The sequence below is a fragment of the Crassostrea angulata genome, chromosome 3 (assembly GCF_025612915.1).
Source record: "Crassostrea angulata isolate pt1a10 chromosome 3, ASM2561291v2, whole genome shotgun sequence".
Taxonomy (NCBI): Eukaryota; Metazoa; Mollusca; class Bivalvia; order Ostreida; family Ostreidae; genus Magallana; species Magallana angulata.
The window spans coordinates 30,917,759-30,932,889 of NC_069113.1; the positions used below are offsets into that span (position 1 = coordinate 30,917,759).

At 31.0% G+C, this 15,131-nt stretch overlaps 1 protein-coding gene across 1 annotated transcript in view; it reads right to left on the reverse strand.

Moving 5' to 3' along the window:
* LOC128178078 (uncharacterized) overlaps positions 1 to 15,131 on the reverse strand; it is a 154,536-nt gene that overhangs the window by 122,040 nt on the left and 17,365 nt on the right. The window contains exons 10-17 of the mRNA XM_052845075.1: positions 12,641 to 12,731; positions 12,403 to 12,514; positions 8,017 to 8,191; positions 7,358 to 7,547; positions 6,392 to 6,600; positions 6,068 to 6,183; positions 5,677 to 5,903; positions 5,439 to 5,584 (exon numbers count right to left, since the gene is read on the reverse strand). Of these exons, the coding sequence (XP_052701035.1) occupies positions 5,439 to 5,584; positions 5,677 to 5,903; positions 6,068 to 6,183; positions 6,392 to 6,600; positions 7,358 to 7,547; positions 8,017 to 8,191; positions 12,403 to 12,514; positions 12,641 to 12,731 (1,266 nt within the window). The remainder of the gene's footprint in view (positions 1 to 5,438; positions 5,585 to 5,676; positions 5,904 to 6,067; positions 6,184 to 6,391; positions 6,601 to 7,357; positions 7,548 to 8,016; positions 8,192 to 12,402; positions 12,515 to 12,640; positions 12,732 to 15,131) is intronic.

Sequence of the window (15,131 nt, forward strand, 5' to 3'; positions counted from 1 at the left end):
GTAATCCTTAACGAGGCCGAGTACAGAACGAGTACGCACGCTTTCGCGCAGCGTTTCATTTGTATTGTGACGTCATCTTTTTGCTTTGTTGACGCCATGGCGTGGTAGTTTCAACTGTAGATATTCAGCGAAATTTGTTGAAAATAGCTCGTTTGATGCGTAAAATTGATATTACATTGTGAAATACACATAAATGTCTCGAAGTATAAGCTATATTTGGGCTCGGGTTGAAAACGTGAAGAGGGTTCAGCAAGCCTAGCCCTCTGTAACGTTTTCTTAACCCGCCTAAATATAGCTTAATTCATATATTTCAAGACAGTAACCAAGTATTTTATATTAATGACCCTTAATATGTGATGTTATATATTTATTTATTACTTAAATGACTCTGAATGTTTTAATGATACTATAAAGATCACCATTTCCGTCTTTGTCAAATAAAAAATAGCCATTTTCTGGCAAACTGGGAAATTGGGCATACAAAAAACAACTTTTATAAGACCCCTGGAACAAACCAGGCGGTTAAAGGGCTTTTTTATTTGACTATTTGTTGCCTTTAAGCAATAACTTTAATATGTAGAACAGAAAAAGAAATCCCTAGGGCAGAAGATTATAAAAAATGTAAGAAATGTGCAAAATTGATATATTTCAAGCAAAATCCCATAGGGTCCTATGTTAAAAATTAACAAACTTTGAGACGACCCCTTGAACAAACGGTGTGGTAAATGTCTTTTTTTTTTTTTATCATATAATAATAATTTTATCAGTAGAATTTCATGTAAAAAATTTCATTAAATCAAAGGCCGGAACGGCCACAAAGGCGTCGAGCTGACATTTTCTTTTATATGTATTTATAAAATGATATCAATAATTTGAATTTTTGTACTATTAGTCGTTTATCAAATAATGAATATTAGAATAAAAAAAGTAAATGAATTATGTTTTGTGTGCTTTAAAAACAAAAATCAGTATATTTCCTTATAAATTAGGTTCTGATGCGTTTATAATACAATAACTCATTATGGTTACAAAAAATCAAAGAAATTTCAAAGTTCAAAAATAAATTATATTTTCTTTCTGCTTTAAACAGTCTTTGAACAATTTTGGTTCATAATTTAAATACATTTACAGTGTGTCCCTAATTATAATAATAAAACATACTTTTTTTATATATTTCATTTCCCGTTTGAATCAAGATTACCTATGGTATGGTTGTTTACAAACAAATCCAAAACACGTGCTATTTAAAATGCTCGACCAAACCGACTGCATTATAGTGTATATTTATTGCAACAAAATCACTAGATACGTTTATCGCTTATATTCATTTTGGATGCCGTGCCCGATAACAAATAAATTTACATATCAAATTTTATTTCTATCGGGCACGGTCTCCAATTAAAATAAAAGCAATAATCACAAATAATATTTAGTGAATGTTTACACCTTATTGTATTCATTCGCCATTCTTGATTAGGCAAATTTATACTCATGCAATGAGTTGTCAATAACCAGGGAGGCAAAGTTGGATTTTTTGTACACAATGTAGTTAAATAAATGGAATAAAAATCTTGTAATACGTTTAATACTTTAAGGAACTTGTTTCCTGTGCGCATTTAAAAGGTGGTTGCCAATCCAGACGATCGCTATAAGGCTGCCGGGCATTAGCTCGACGCCTTAAAAATCTAGGGCAGAAAAAATTAGACCCGGCCTCGTTAAACACAAAATACACATGATTTGAATTTGAGTTTATGCTTTTATGTTTGATTTATCCATGGTATATCATAGTCCAGTCAATCTAGCTAAAAATAATATCCCAACCTCAAAGTAATTACAACAAAAGGTTTCTTTGCATAGTTCGGATCTACTGACATATCCTATTGATAATATGAAAAATCGACAGAAGTTCATTGGCTACTTTTTCCGCATTTTGGGGTTAAAGTGTTGGTTTTTGCATTGAAATGGCTGAAAACTGGAAAAGTTCATCCTTTTGACAAAAAATAGTTAAAAAAAGCTAAAATATATGATTATATCTATGGGTATTTATTATTAAGGTGGAATGTCCCTCTGATAAGAGAGATAACTTCTGTAGAAAATAATATCACTTTGTTTCTGTTAACTCACAATCACTAAGGCATGTTACAACAAGGGAGGTGGTGATGGGTCCCAAATTATGTTGGAAAGCGATACACTTATTTAAATTCAAATATAGATAAAGAAAATTTGAACGGAACGAACTGAACCCCAGGGTTCTTTTGAAGCAGGGGGCAAAAAATTAAAGAAAACTTTTACAAAATACTACAAGAAACGTATCATAATAATAAAGTATTTATGAGGCAATATCTACATGGCTATTCCTCTCCCTTTATCCCCCTCTCTATCCCCCCCACCCCCACCCCCACGATGGATTATTTTTTTAAAAATATAACTAAATTTTATGTACTAGTTCAGTGCATGTACAGTACATGTTTGATGTTTCAGACCAGAGAATATTTTTATTCCTCTATTTATAGTTCGTTCACAGTTCTGAATGAATTATAATTGGGAAAAATGTGACCAAGACAATTACAAATTCTAGTTATAATCGTTTGAAACTTTTACATTTAAAATGTTTAAAATTGAATAAGGCTTTTCTATTCTGAGTGAGCAGATATGGGAAAACAAAATTGAAAAAAACAAAAACAAACCAATATCATTTGATTCCAGACAATATATCCCTATATTGAGATCATACCAATTACTGGAAGATTATTCACATGATCTCCTTTTTGTGTTAAAACAAAATGCTCTGGTTTACATTTTTAGGATTCTTAAATATATGGATCCATTTACTATTATCTTATCCAAATTTAAAAACGGAAAACCTTTTCTGAAAATTTAGAAACTGTGGCAATTTACCATGCACTGTATGTTAAACATGCTTGTAAAACCTTCAATTGTCTATGATAAAGAAAGATAACTCTTGCTGATTGAAGCAATTTTTGTTGCAAACCTATACAACAATGTGCTATTCTGAACTAAAATGCAGCGCTTCAATATGTTTTGTAATATGAATTGAAAATGTATATAACTATATATTATTTTCATATACATTTCATATTTTTAATTTTATGCTGCGATGGTAAAGTTTAGCTTATTGTGATCACTATGTCTAGTTTTCTTCATATCATGATTAGAAACATTATCAATTTTTGAAAAATCTAGCAGCGCTTCATCACTTCAACTTTGTTTCATATGAATCGGTTGATATTGACTTTGATGAAAATCAATATGAATTTGTTTTAAAAAATATATGGCAAAATCAATAGCAGAGGGATATTACACCTTAAAGATACAGTACTTTTAAAACACCATTTTCAAAAATTAGGCTAAAAACTGCACTATTGTGATAAAATAGATAAAAACTGGAAATGAGTCATTTTTTATAGTCAGAAAAAACAAAGTCGATTTGAAAAAACAAAACTTTTTAGACAGTACATTACATCAGAATACAATGATATTCTTTACGTTTGTGTAAACATCTGAATATTGGGATAAATCCTTTTCTTAAAGAAAGAATGAGAAAAACTAAAATAAAAGAATGTCATTATTGCATCATTATTAAAATGCACTATTAAAAAACCCTCTATATATAAAAAATTAATATTGTATCACTTATCCATTGAAAGAAAAGAACCATATGGGGCTTTTTTTTTAAAGAAACAGTATCAAATCGGCAAATTAATAAATGAAAGGCTGCTTTGAAAAAAAAAATATGCAAAAATTTGCTTCAGATTCTTACAGTGTGTTATTTGACGCAATGTTTTATTTGACACAATGTGTAACGTTCTTAATTCCTTCATTGGAAAATGTGATATTCTATATTAATTTACAAAGGCATGCAAATTCAATCATTCTCTAAGCTAATATGTTTTATGTACAGTGCTACGGTTGTGGCGAACGAACCAAGAATTACACATACATTGCACCATTTTCAACGTAGTGTTATTTTGACAGTTATCAATATCATACATGTAACATCAAATAATATTTGAGAGAGAGAGAGAGAGAGAGAGAGAGAGAGAGAGAGATATTTTAAATTAAATTCCTGAGAAGGCGTCAAAAGAGTGAAGGAATTCACTGTAAGCAGAGAGAAAGTGTGTGTACATATCAAATGTTGTCATTGCTGATCATTTATTCATGAATTCCACACTATAAACATACACGTACCTACATTACTACTCCCGAGTCTTTTATTTCATTGAAATGCTTATCAATACTGTCAAAACTAGTTATATCAAACACAAATTCATCTGCTACATGGCGGTTATTTCCCTTTTGTGAACTCTTTTCCTTTAGGTGGCTCTAACGTTATGTAAATTTAATATATATTATACGCAAATTCGAAATCAATTTTAAGAGAAAAAAAACTAGCCGATCAATTTTTGTCGATGTTAAATATGTTGTTAAAGTAAAAACATAATTCAAATTCCAAAAAAATTTCTTTTGTTGCAATTAGTTTCACGTTAAACTTGAATTTGACTAGACTATATATATGTTGCATATCAGGTATAAGGTTGCTTTTGGAAGTTGATTTTAATCCACTTTCCTACGCAGTTACTCTGGCAAACCGGAAGTAAAACAGTGTTTGAACCTAAGCACAAATCATCAACGCTGACAAAACGTGTACTTGAAAATAATCGATAAATTCGATTTAGTGTAAATAGAAGCAATGTATTTCAAGGAAATTTATTTAGAAGTACATTAACAATAGTAAGATTTTAAATGGTACGAACAATTTAGATATTTTTGTAGTCGTGTGTATTCATACGCCAGAATTCGATTTCTACTGTGCCGTTTTGAATCAAGCACAGACTATCCAATCTAATGATAGAACCAGTACTGACGTAGACTACATCTTATTATCAATTGTTTGTTAAAAATTGCTTTGATACACTTCAAGAAAATATTTTGATTACCGTCAAATATATAACAAATGATAGATTTTAATGGCGTTAATTCTATCTTTGAATGTTACACAACGTGATTTATGTGACGTTTGCCGTTTTTCTAAAAAAAAAACCCGAGAATTCATACTGGAAAAAGAAATATGCTAATTTTTTAAATATAGCTAGAAAAATACTTGCCATGCGAAAAGAAAAACCCCGAGAATTCATATTAGATAAGATTGTGCTAATCAATCAAATAGAACTAAGAAACTACTTGACATGCGAAATAACATATCTTTATTATCAAAATAATATCAATAAAATAAACTCACTCCAGTACCTCTTTAATTTGATTTTTACTTATATCACGAATAATTAACATTTTAAGCAAAATGGTGATTTTTTATATTAAACGTTTCATTATAATAAACATTTTATGCAAAATGGTGATTTTTATATCAAAAGTTTCGTTATAAGATTTTTCATAACACAAACTTTTTTTTTAAATACCTGTAAAATGTTTATACTGTACTCTGCTCCTCCTTTAAAGCAGACTCTTGCCAAGAAAAATTCAATATTAGTACCAATAAAGCCAAGATGGACTCTTGCATATGCTTCATCATGAACTTTGACTTTGACATGGCCATGGGTAGGTGCTACGGGAAAAATATTGAGAATTCTACTCAAATCATGAACCAACAAACACAGAATTTAACTCTTCTTAAAGATATTAAAAAAACCCACTAACCAACAACTAAGTCAAGAAGATTCATCATGATGACACCAAATGATGCCCCAATACTTTTAGATCCTATCAGTTTCTGCCAATCTACACTTGGTGCTTCCAGTTTGAACTTCAATCCATCCCAAATGCTTCTTCTTGACCTGTGATGACCTTGTGATAGGTCCAACACATCAATGCCAGCATCGTATGGATCAATCATTGCTGTGCCATTTTCTGATGTTTCACTAAAACTAAATACCGACAAGATTAAGAAATACCACCTCAAATTCTACTCTAATTTCACGATGTATCGCTTTTTAATTGTGGGTGCATTGCTAATATGTTAACACATAAAACAAACTTCGATTCATCCAATGTAATAAACTAAACTTAAGAATATATATTTGATTCTAACCTGTTGAATGGTGCTATCATTTTGCCTTTGGGATGCCCCATGTATAATAGAGAAGCTTCATAGCGAACTGACTGGTCTTCATCAAACAAAGCAGCATACAGCAGAGTATCAGCAGCCTGAAACAAGGATACTCAATAACAACTGAAGAAATACTAGTTATAAAATTCTAGAACACGTAACAAAAGAGACTCAGAATTGTAACACAAGAAGGTACAACGTACATCTTATTTTATGATTATAGCTTCTAGATTATAATAGAAGTAACTAGTAACAAATATGTCAAAATTGCGCAAATACTGAAAGAAAAATCCACTATTAAATTACATGTTGATGCTCATATTTTCTGAGTGCATGGCATCCAGCTCTTTTTATCCACTGGGAATTTGTGCTGTTGATGTGGGAAATGATGTAGTCATACGACTCGTCCATTCTGGCATTCCCGAGAGTCTCCAGCAAAATGACTTTGTGATGGTCATAAGACTCTTTCTCTTTATCTGTCATCACTGCTCTCTTCTGTCTGTATTCATACGGGTCTACAAATATTCATACAATAAAAACAGAATTTCCCTCAACAAAACATGTTTTTTTATCTTTTCATCTTGTAAGAAACTTTGTGATTCATCTGAATCCAGACTGGTAAACAATGTTTGCATAGTCATACTCTTCTGCAAATATTCATACAATACAAACAGAATTTCCTTCAACAAAACCAATGCTTTTTTATCATTTCATCTTTCAAAATACCATGTGATTTATCTGAATCCAGACTGGTAAACAATGTTTGCATAGTCATACTCTTCTGCAAATATTCATACAACACAAGTGAATTTCCTTCATCAAAACAAATGCTGTTTGAACATTCCATCTTTCAAAATACCATGTGATTTATCTGAATCCAGACTGGTAAATAATGTTTGCATAGTCATACTCTTCTGCAAATATTCATACAATACAAACTGAATTTCCTTCATCAAAACAAATGCTGTTTGATCATTCCATCTTTCAAATACCTTGTGATTCGTGCGAATCCGGATTTATTTGGTAAATAATGTTTGCATGGTCATACTAAATCACATAATCATGGTCTACTATTTACGATTTTCCCTCACAAAAACATCTAGCTTGTAATACAGAATCATGAAGTGACATAAGATTTCATACAATCAGCATACAATCTGTTCATACATTGTGTACATGTACTTTTCTATATGTATGAACTTAACATTCATCCATTTTGATAACCATATTTAACTAACAATACAATAACTATGCAATATTTTGCACACCTACCATGTATGCCTAGTAAAGAATGTGCCCATTGTGTTGTCCTCTTTGCTCTAAGAATATTTCCCTCTTTTGCCAACTTGTGGCTAACAGCTCCAAGTGCCAGCATGCACCGACTGTGAGTATCCTTTACATAAAAACTTTCTGGAAACTTTTCTTTGTGAAAGACAGCATCTTCTATTACTTTTAGCAGAATCTGTAGAATTTAATTTTTACTTCTTAATTCACGTCATATGCCATGTATGCAAAGCACAGAACAACAAACCTAAACATTTAGATTATTCAAGCGTGTATCTTATAGTTGTGCTCCTGGTAACATTTGTACATGAAACTACCCACCCAAAAAACAAATAACAAAGAATGTTCAGAAAACAAGCCAGTTAAATATGAATAATAACTTCCTCTTGCGATTGAAATTTAAAGAAAGTTGCCTCGCATACAAGACACACTAGGCATGTATGTGTAATTCCCGGAATGCAACTTAAGACTGCTAATGAAATGTCTTATCAGTCATTAGTACCAAAGATTCATCTTGGTTTATTGCATTACTAAGTGTAAATGGCGAACAATTGTTATTATAAAGCTTAATATAAGGCTTAGCTGTATAGAAATCAATTACCAGAAAAATAAGATTTTTAACTAATACTTTGTATACATTAAATTACCTCATGAGGAGATCTGGATTTGGTTGCCAAATGTGTCAGGACTCTTTTGACTAATTCATGATTAGGATTTTCATTTAAAAAAATCTTTTCTGCCAATAGTTTGTCTGCTAGTTCTGTATTCAATGCACCAAACACATCGATCATATTTTCTTGAGCTCTTCTATTTACAGGAAAACTGTAAGGATATCATAATTATAAACAAAAAGTATCGAAAAAACTATTATAGCATACTTCCTTGGTATGTTATAGGACCGACGACATCCAAAAAGAGCATTCAATGCTTATATTTATCTTCATACTGATGTCTATTTGTATTAGATAATTTGTGTATCGTCGCTTTAACTCCATTAAATTCACTCTTAGTCAGGGATATGAAACAAACATAGAACAGCCATATTTATGTGTTCTTTAGTTTGCTTCTGTGATTTAAAATATAGTGTCAGAAACTTTGTCAAAAAATTGTTTTTATTGACAAATACATATGATTTAAAAATTATTTTCCATTTATACATATCAATTTGGTTATGTTAGTTTTAACATTTTATTTAATTCTACAATAATAATTATACTCATAACGCATGACGACGTTTATATTTGTGCTCCTGGCCAAGTGTATTTATAGGAAATTGAACGTCGCAGATTTCATATGCATACATAGGGGAAATATAAATATACACTGAATATATATATATATATATATATATATATATATATATATATATATATATATATATATATATATATATATATATATATATATATATACCGTTTAAGGCTTGGGGTAATGCTAAATGTAATGGTAATGCATATTACATGTTTTCAAAGTGATACTAGTAATGTGTAATGCCACATATTTAACAGTACAAGTAATGGTAATGCAATGCATTACTTTCCAAAATCTAGTGCAATGCTGGCATTACATTGCATTACTTTGCATTGCTATGCTTTTTATTATTGTTCATTTTCATAAAATTGTGATGAATTGAATTTTTTTAAAGAATTATAATTCTCGAGAAAAATATTTCGTTGTTGGATAAAAAAAATAAAAAATTGATTCTCAAATTGTCAATATAACTAGCTATAACAACACAATTTCATAACATTTTAAGAATGTTGTTATTTAGAATTTTATATCATTTTGAAAAGTTACTCCAATAAGTTGTGCAGTTAATGAATTCTTTACTTTGAAGAATATGTCAAGAACACACAATGCCCCAAAGATAATCTAAGTATCAAAACAATCTATTGTTTTAAGAGGTGCTAAGCACCCCAATCCTCACCCTTCTCTTGGCTGTGTTCCATAAGAATAGAGAACACACATACACCCTTATAAGCAAATAATATAAATTCTGGTTGTAACACGCTTTCTGATTGGCTAAAACATTATTTTATATTGTATAAAGAATGTTGCCTACGTCATAGTAAGACAAACGTCAAAAATGTATTAATCCGCCTGACGTAACGTTTGAATTTTGTACAATTTGGTGTCATTTTAAAGGTCAAATGACTGTTTTAATCTACAATTGATAGCAAAAATTAAATTATAGGCAATGAATGCAATATTTATTAGTTTTATACGATATAAAATGGTTTGGGGCAGTTTACAGGTTTTTTTTTAAACTGCTTCGCGCTTATCGTATATAACTAAAAAATATTGCATTCATTCTTTACTTAAGGACGTTGGATCCTGCGATCAAAAGTCTCTAAGTTTTTTTCTAAAGTATTTTTTAAATATCTACACACATATCTAATCCAAAATTCAAAACAAAATTTTGGGGTCTATATGCTCCTTTCGGTGCTACGGTGTATTTGATATGACCGTTCTGCACTGAGAATGCAAATTGCACATAAATCGCTTTTCCCTCTATAATTTTTTATCGAAATGAACCATGGTATCAAATACAAATTTACATTATTTAGAATTATCAAATTAAAATTATCATAATGAAAAAACTTGCAATTTTTTCACCTTATTGTTATTTTGACCTTTTTGCACTGAAAAAATACTATTTTTATTCATAAATGATTCAACATGCAATTAAATAATTTAAAAGTCTTAAACTTTTTCTCAAATTATTACAGACTTGTCAAAAGAAACTCAAATATTCAGAAAATAAAACCAAAAGTATGGGTCTATGATGTAAATTTTGAGATATGGCATGAAATAAGCTAATTTAAGGGGGAAATTGGAGTAGATTTTTTTTTACTTTTATGAAATATCACTTAAACATGCTAATATATGTCGATAGAAATATTGAAATATTGTTGAAAAATGTTCTTTAAAACAATACGAAGATATCCCAATGCATAAACTATCTGAAAATTTGGTCTGCACGGAAAATAAGAAAGCCAAAATTACGGTACTCTAAAACAACTGAGTTATGAAAAATGTTCATTTTCTTCTTAAAAACCTTCCGCCACAAAATATAGTCCCTTACTAAACTCTCTAAATATGGAATTTTTTCTTCACTATTTTATTCAATAGAGTTTATTTGGCATTGTAAAAAAGGAATTTACAAGTAGAATTCATATATGACACAGAATTTCCAGACTAGAGGTGACACAAAATGGCTACCCAAAATCAGAGGATCGAACCTCTTTAAGAGAATGCACTGTCCAGCCACGATCTCTGGGAGCATAAAACTTACTTCTAGTATTACATTGTATAACCCATTTGAAAATAATTCTCTCTCTCTCTCTCTCTCTCAATATACGTCTGGTTTAGAGTGATAGAAAATAGACTCATGTATTTTTCCTATTATTGCCTGGATACTTATATCTTAGATTTTCAAACCCGACGAGATGCAGGTAAAAGATGAAACCTTTGAAACTTTGATGATCATGAAGTGCAACAGCAATCTTTTATAAGTTAATAAATTTGAACCTGATAGTGAACATGTAAGTATGTTTAATCGTGTTTTATATATGAAACGTTTACCCCCCAAAAATGTCGGCTTTTAAACCTTTTTTTAAAGACTCATTGATTTTTCACAAAATAATGGTAATGGTAATGCATTACTTTACTCATGTAATGGTAATGCATTACATCAAGAAAATTAAGTAATGGCAATGGTGATTTAATTCCCAAATTCATGAAGTAATGGTAAGGTAATGCATTACTTTACAATGTCATTCGTCCCAAGCCTGCTATATATATTAGGGATGGCAATCAGTTACAGAATTGCTAATCGGTTAATCGCATGACGTTCCGACCGATTAACCGGTGAATCGTATCAGAAATTACTTTTTGAAAAATCTCTTTTTTTAATTTTCTTCTCTTATGAACATTAATTTTACGTGCAAAAAGACTCAAAGTACGTTAATTAGGTAGTATGGTCATGTTTAATGAGAAAATTTCATTTAAAGATCACAAGTAATGAATGAACATGAATTAAATATCATGGACAAATATTTTTCTAGAGTTATGCTGCATTGTCATTATCGTCATATTAATCAGTCCTTTCGTTTCGGTTTTTGTTCAAAAATATTATCTGATCCATAACGACAGATGATATTAATCGGTTTCAAAGTTTGTTAACAATGATGCCTGTCATAGAAAATATCCTTTCAGATGGCATTGATGTATCTAATAGAACAGCAAAATTTGAAAACATTACTTAATTTTAAGACCACCATTTGAGGGGATCAACGTTTTGCATTTCTTATTATTTAAACGTTCCACACTTAACTTTCCGATTCAATCAGCTTGTCTTGAAATGCTGTTAGAAAGTCAAACGATTGTTTAGCTTGACAACTTTTTTATAGGGGAGGGAGGCTGTTCTTCACTGATGGTCTAGAGTCGCGCGCATTAAATCAATATTAAACCATCCAGCAGAAACAGGAATGAAATTTTGAAACTGTCAGTATATATCCAATGCTCCATTCACTCGTAGTGCATTGTGTGGTCTATACAAAGACTTGTAAGATTTTGAGATTTCGAGAATGATGCATCATCATTTCTAGCATTATCATGTACAAAAACAACGAATTTCCCATCAAAACGGCGACAGAAAGAATATGTATAGTACCAAATAGCGATTTCATAATCATTCACGCATTATTAATAAAACAGTGGACAGCAATAAAAATTATTTCGACGTGTTTAAACAGTATTTAGCACCTTTAACTCCGTAACACATCCCTTTAATTAAGCTAGGAGGAAGCCAATACCCCCCCCCCCCCCCCCAATACCCCTAAATTAAAGCTCTTAGCGATGTTTGAAAATGTTAAATCATGAACGTTCATAGTTCTTGGTGTGTGTGTGTGTGTGTGTGTGTGTGTGTGTGTGTATATATATATATATATATATATATATATATATATATATATATATATATATATATATATATATATATATATATATATATATATATATATTTAAAGTACCTTGTGTCTAGCTGCTCAAAATAAAACTCGGCAATACTTTTAACTTCCCCCTCTGGTAGCATGGTCATTATATCCACAATATTACGGTAGCAGATGGCTAATGCATGAGACCCTAAAATAACAGCACATTTTACTATAATTGAAGCATGGTGTAAAAACAATTTATATGATCAATCAGACCAGATCAATGTTGAAGAACAGATGGTCATGAATGTAACTTAAAAAGGTAAACTTATACCTTCTGGAGGTTGATTTTCCATACAGGTCAAATTGCCTTCAATGTGTTCCTTTAATAAAGTTGTATTGATGCTTTTCCTTGATTTTGTCAACTTTAAGAATAAGAAATAGCAATCAGATAATGTATTTTGAGAGAATAATGCCTGCACAGTTGGGTAAAATTGAGTAAAGGTACAATCAACATGTGAAATAAAAGAAAGAACAAGTGACCAAGCTCACATATCCCATGCTCCAACATAACCTGACAATGCTGCACATATCAAAATGCGAATTACTCATGAAATACATTATATGTAAGGTTCATACATGTAAATTCTACTTCATCTCCTAACAGCTTATAAGATTTAGAATATTAGTCATAATGAATGTGTTCAAACAATGCGATTGAGTTTTTTAACACTGATTGAGTGTCACGTACGTATCATCTATAAGTAATTGCTGTCAAAAATAGTAACAATGGAGATACCCCAGTAAAAAAACTACATGCCATGCTGCCATGCTTGCGTGACCATCAAGCGAACGGGAAACTCAATATTTATGTGTTTGGCCAAACGATTAGTTCATTTTTTATTTATAATCAGATTAATAATCTTTTGAACATTGTTTTTTTTCAAAAGTTTATTTAATCATATGAAAAATAAAATTTGTGAAAATTGTGATTAGATATTTTTTGGTTAAAATGTGGTTTGTAACTTAGGTTTATTACAATAAAGAAATCAGTTTTTAAGCTACATCTTGTATCAGAGATCACAGAAGAAAAAAGGAAATCTAGCTTTCAATCGTGGGTCTGTTTTAATATCTAAATTGAACATTTTGATTTCCAAATCCACTGATACAAGTGAAATTTCTCTGAAAAATCACATCCTTGTTATATACTAGTATTCATAATTTGAATGTTTAAAATAAGAGCTGACAGTTAAACACATTAACAAAACAAAAACAAGAGGCCCATGGGCCACATCACTCATCTGAACAACAATAGGCATGATGAAATCAGCTTAATGAAGTCATAAAATAAGATATATGGACAAAGAAGTATAATACATGAAGATCCTGTTTAATTAAAAATCCATTTTCATCCTCGATATTCTTATGTTAATAATCATGTTGAGCATTGCAGCTCTCAAAAAGATCTTAAACAATTGTTTTTACTATACCTCTGTGAATATTTTGTATGTAAAATTACAACGAATAAACATGCTTTTCTATCTAACCGTGAACTAGTTTTCGTTCTATCTGCCTATGATGAATAGTAATCGAAACAATTCAGTGGCGGCATTCGATTTCCCTCCCTTTTTAACTCGGAACACATAGAGCGTAATCCTATCTTTGTTTATCATCAAGAAATTCTAAATCGCTGACAAAAAAAGTTTTATTTGGTAAAATAAAATACCTATTTACTGACTATTCTGACAATAGCAAGTTTATTGTCCCCCTCGACAGCAACTATTTCCTTCGGTTTCGCCTCGTGAAATACAATGTAGTTGCTGTCTTGGGGGACAATAAACTTGTTATCGTCCTCATAGCCAGTAAAACGGGATATAAAACATGGGATATAAACCTACATCAAACTCTGAACCCCTTGTAAGGCTGAAGAATTATCCAGAGGCCAAAATCTAAACAATTTTAAAGAATCAGCAATATTTCAAATGCTTCAGCCTCGCATATAAGTAAATCCATATATTATAACATTTAAGTTTTTGTAAATACTTAAAATGTTTTCCTGTGTAAAATTGGATCTCGAATGTGGCCCTCCCTACTCCTCCAGATTTTAATATTAAAGAATCTATTTAAGGTTGCTTTCACTAAAGTTACAGCTTTTCTAGGCAAACGTTTTTTTAGAGGAAGATTTTTAAGATTTTGTCTATATCTAAGTATATAACCCCCCCCCCCCCCCTGATGATCATGATTGGAACAAACGTAAATCTACCCTACCAGAGGATGCTTCCAAACAAGTTTCAGCTTTTCTGGCCAATTGATTTCTTCTGTGAAGAAGATCTTTAAAGATTTTTCTCTATAAATTCCTATGTAAAAATTTGGCCCCTCTCCCAATTGGGGCCCCACTGTACCCCTGTGGATCATTTTTTTCACAACTTAATATCTACACTACCTGAGGATGCATCTTTCCTGGCTGATTGGTTTAAAAAAAAAGAAGATTTAAATCTTAAAGATTAACTCTATTTATTCCTATGTTAAAATTCTACCCCTCCAGTGTGGCCACATCCTACACCAGGGGGTCATGGTTTTCACAACTATTATTCTACACTACCTGAGAATTCTTCCACACAAGTTTCAGTATTCCTGGCTGATTAGTTTCTGAGAAGATAACTTTTTAAGTTTTCATCTATATATTCTTATATAAAAATTCGACCCCTCATTATGGCCCCACCCTAACCCCGGGGGTCATGATTTTGATAATCTTGATTCTACACTACCTGAGGATGCTTCCACAAAGGTTTCAGCATTCCCCGCTGATAAGTTTCTGGGAAGAA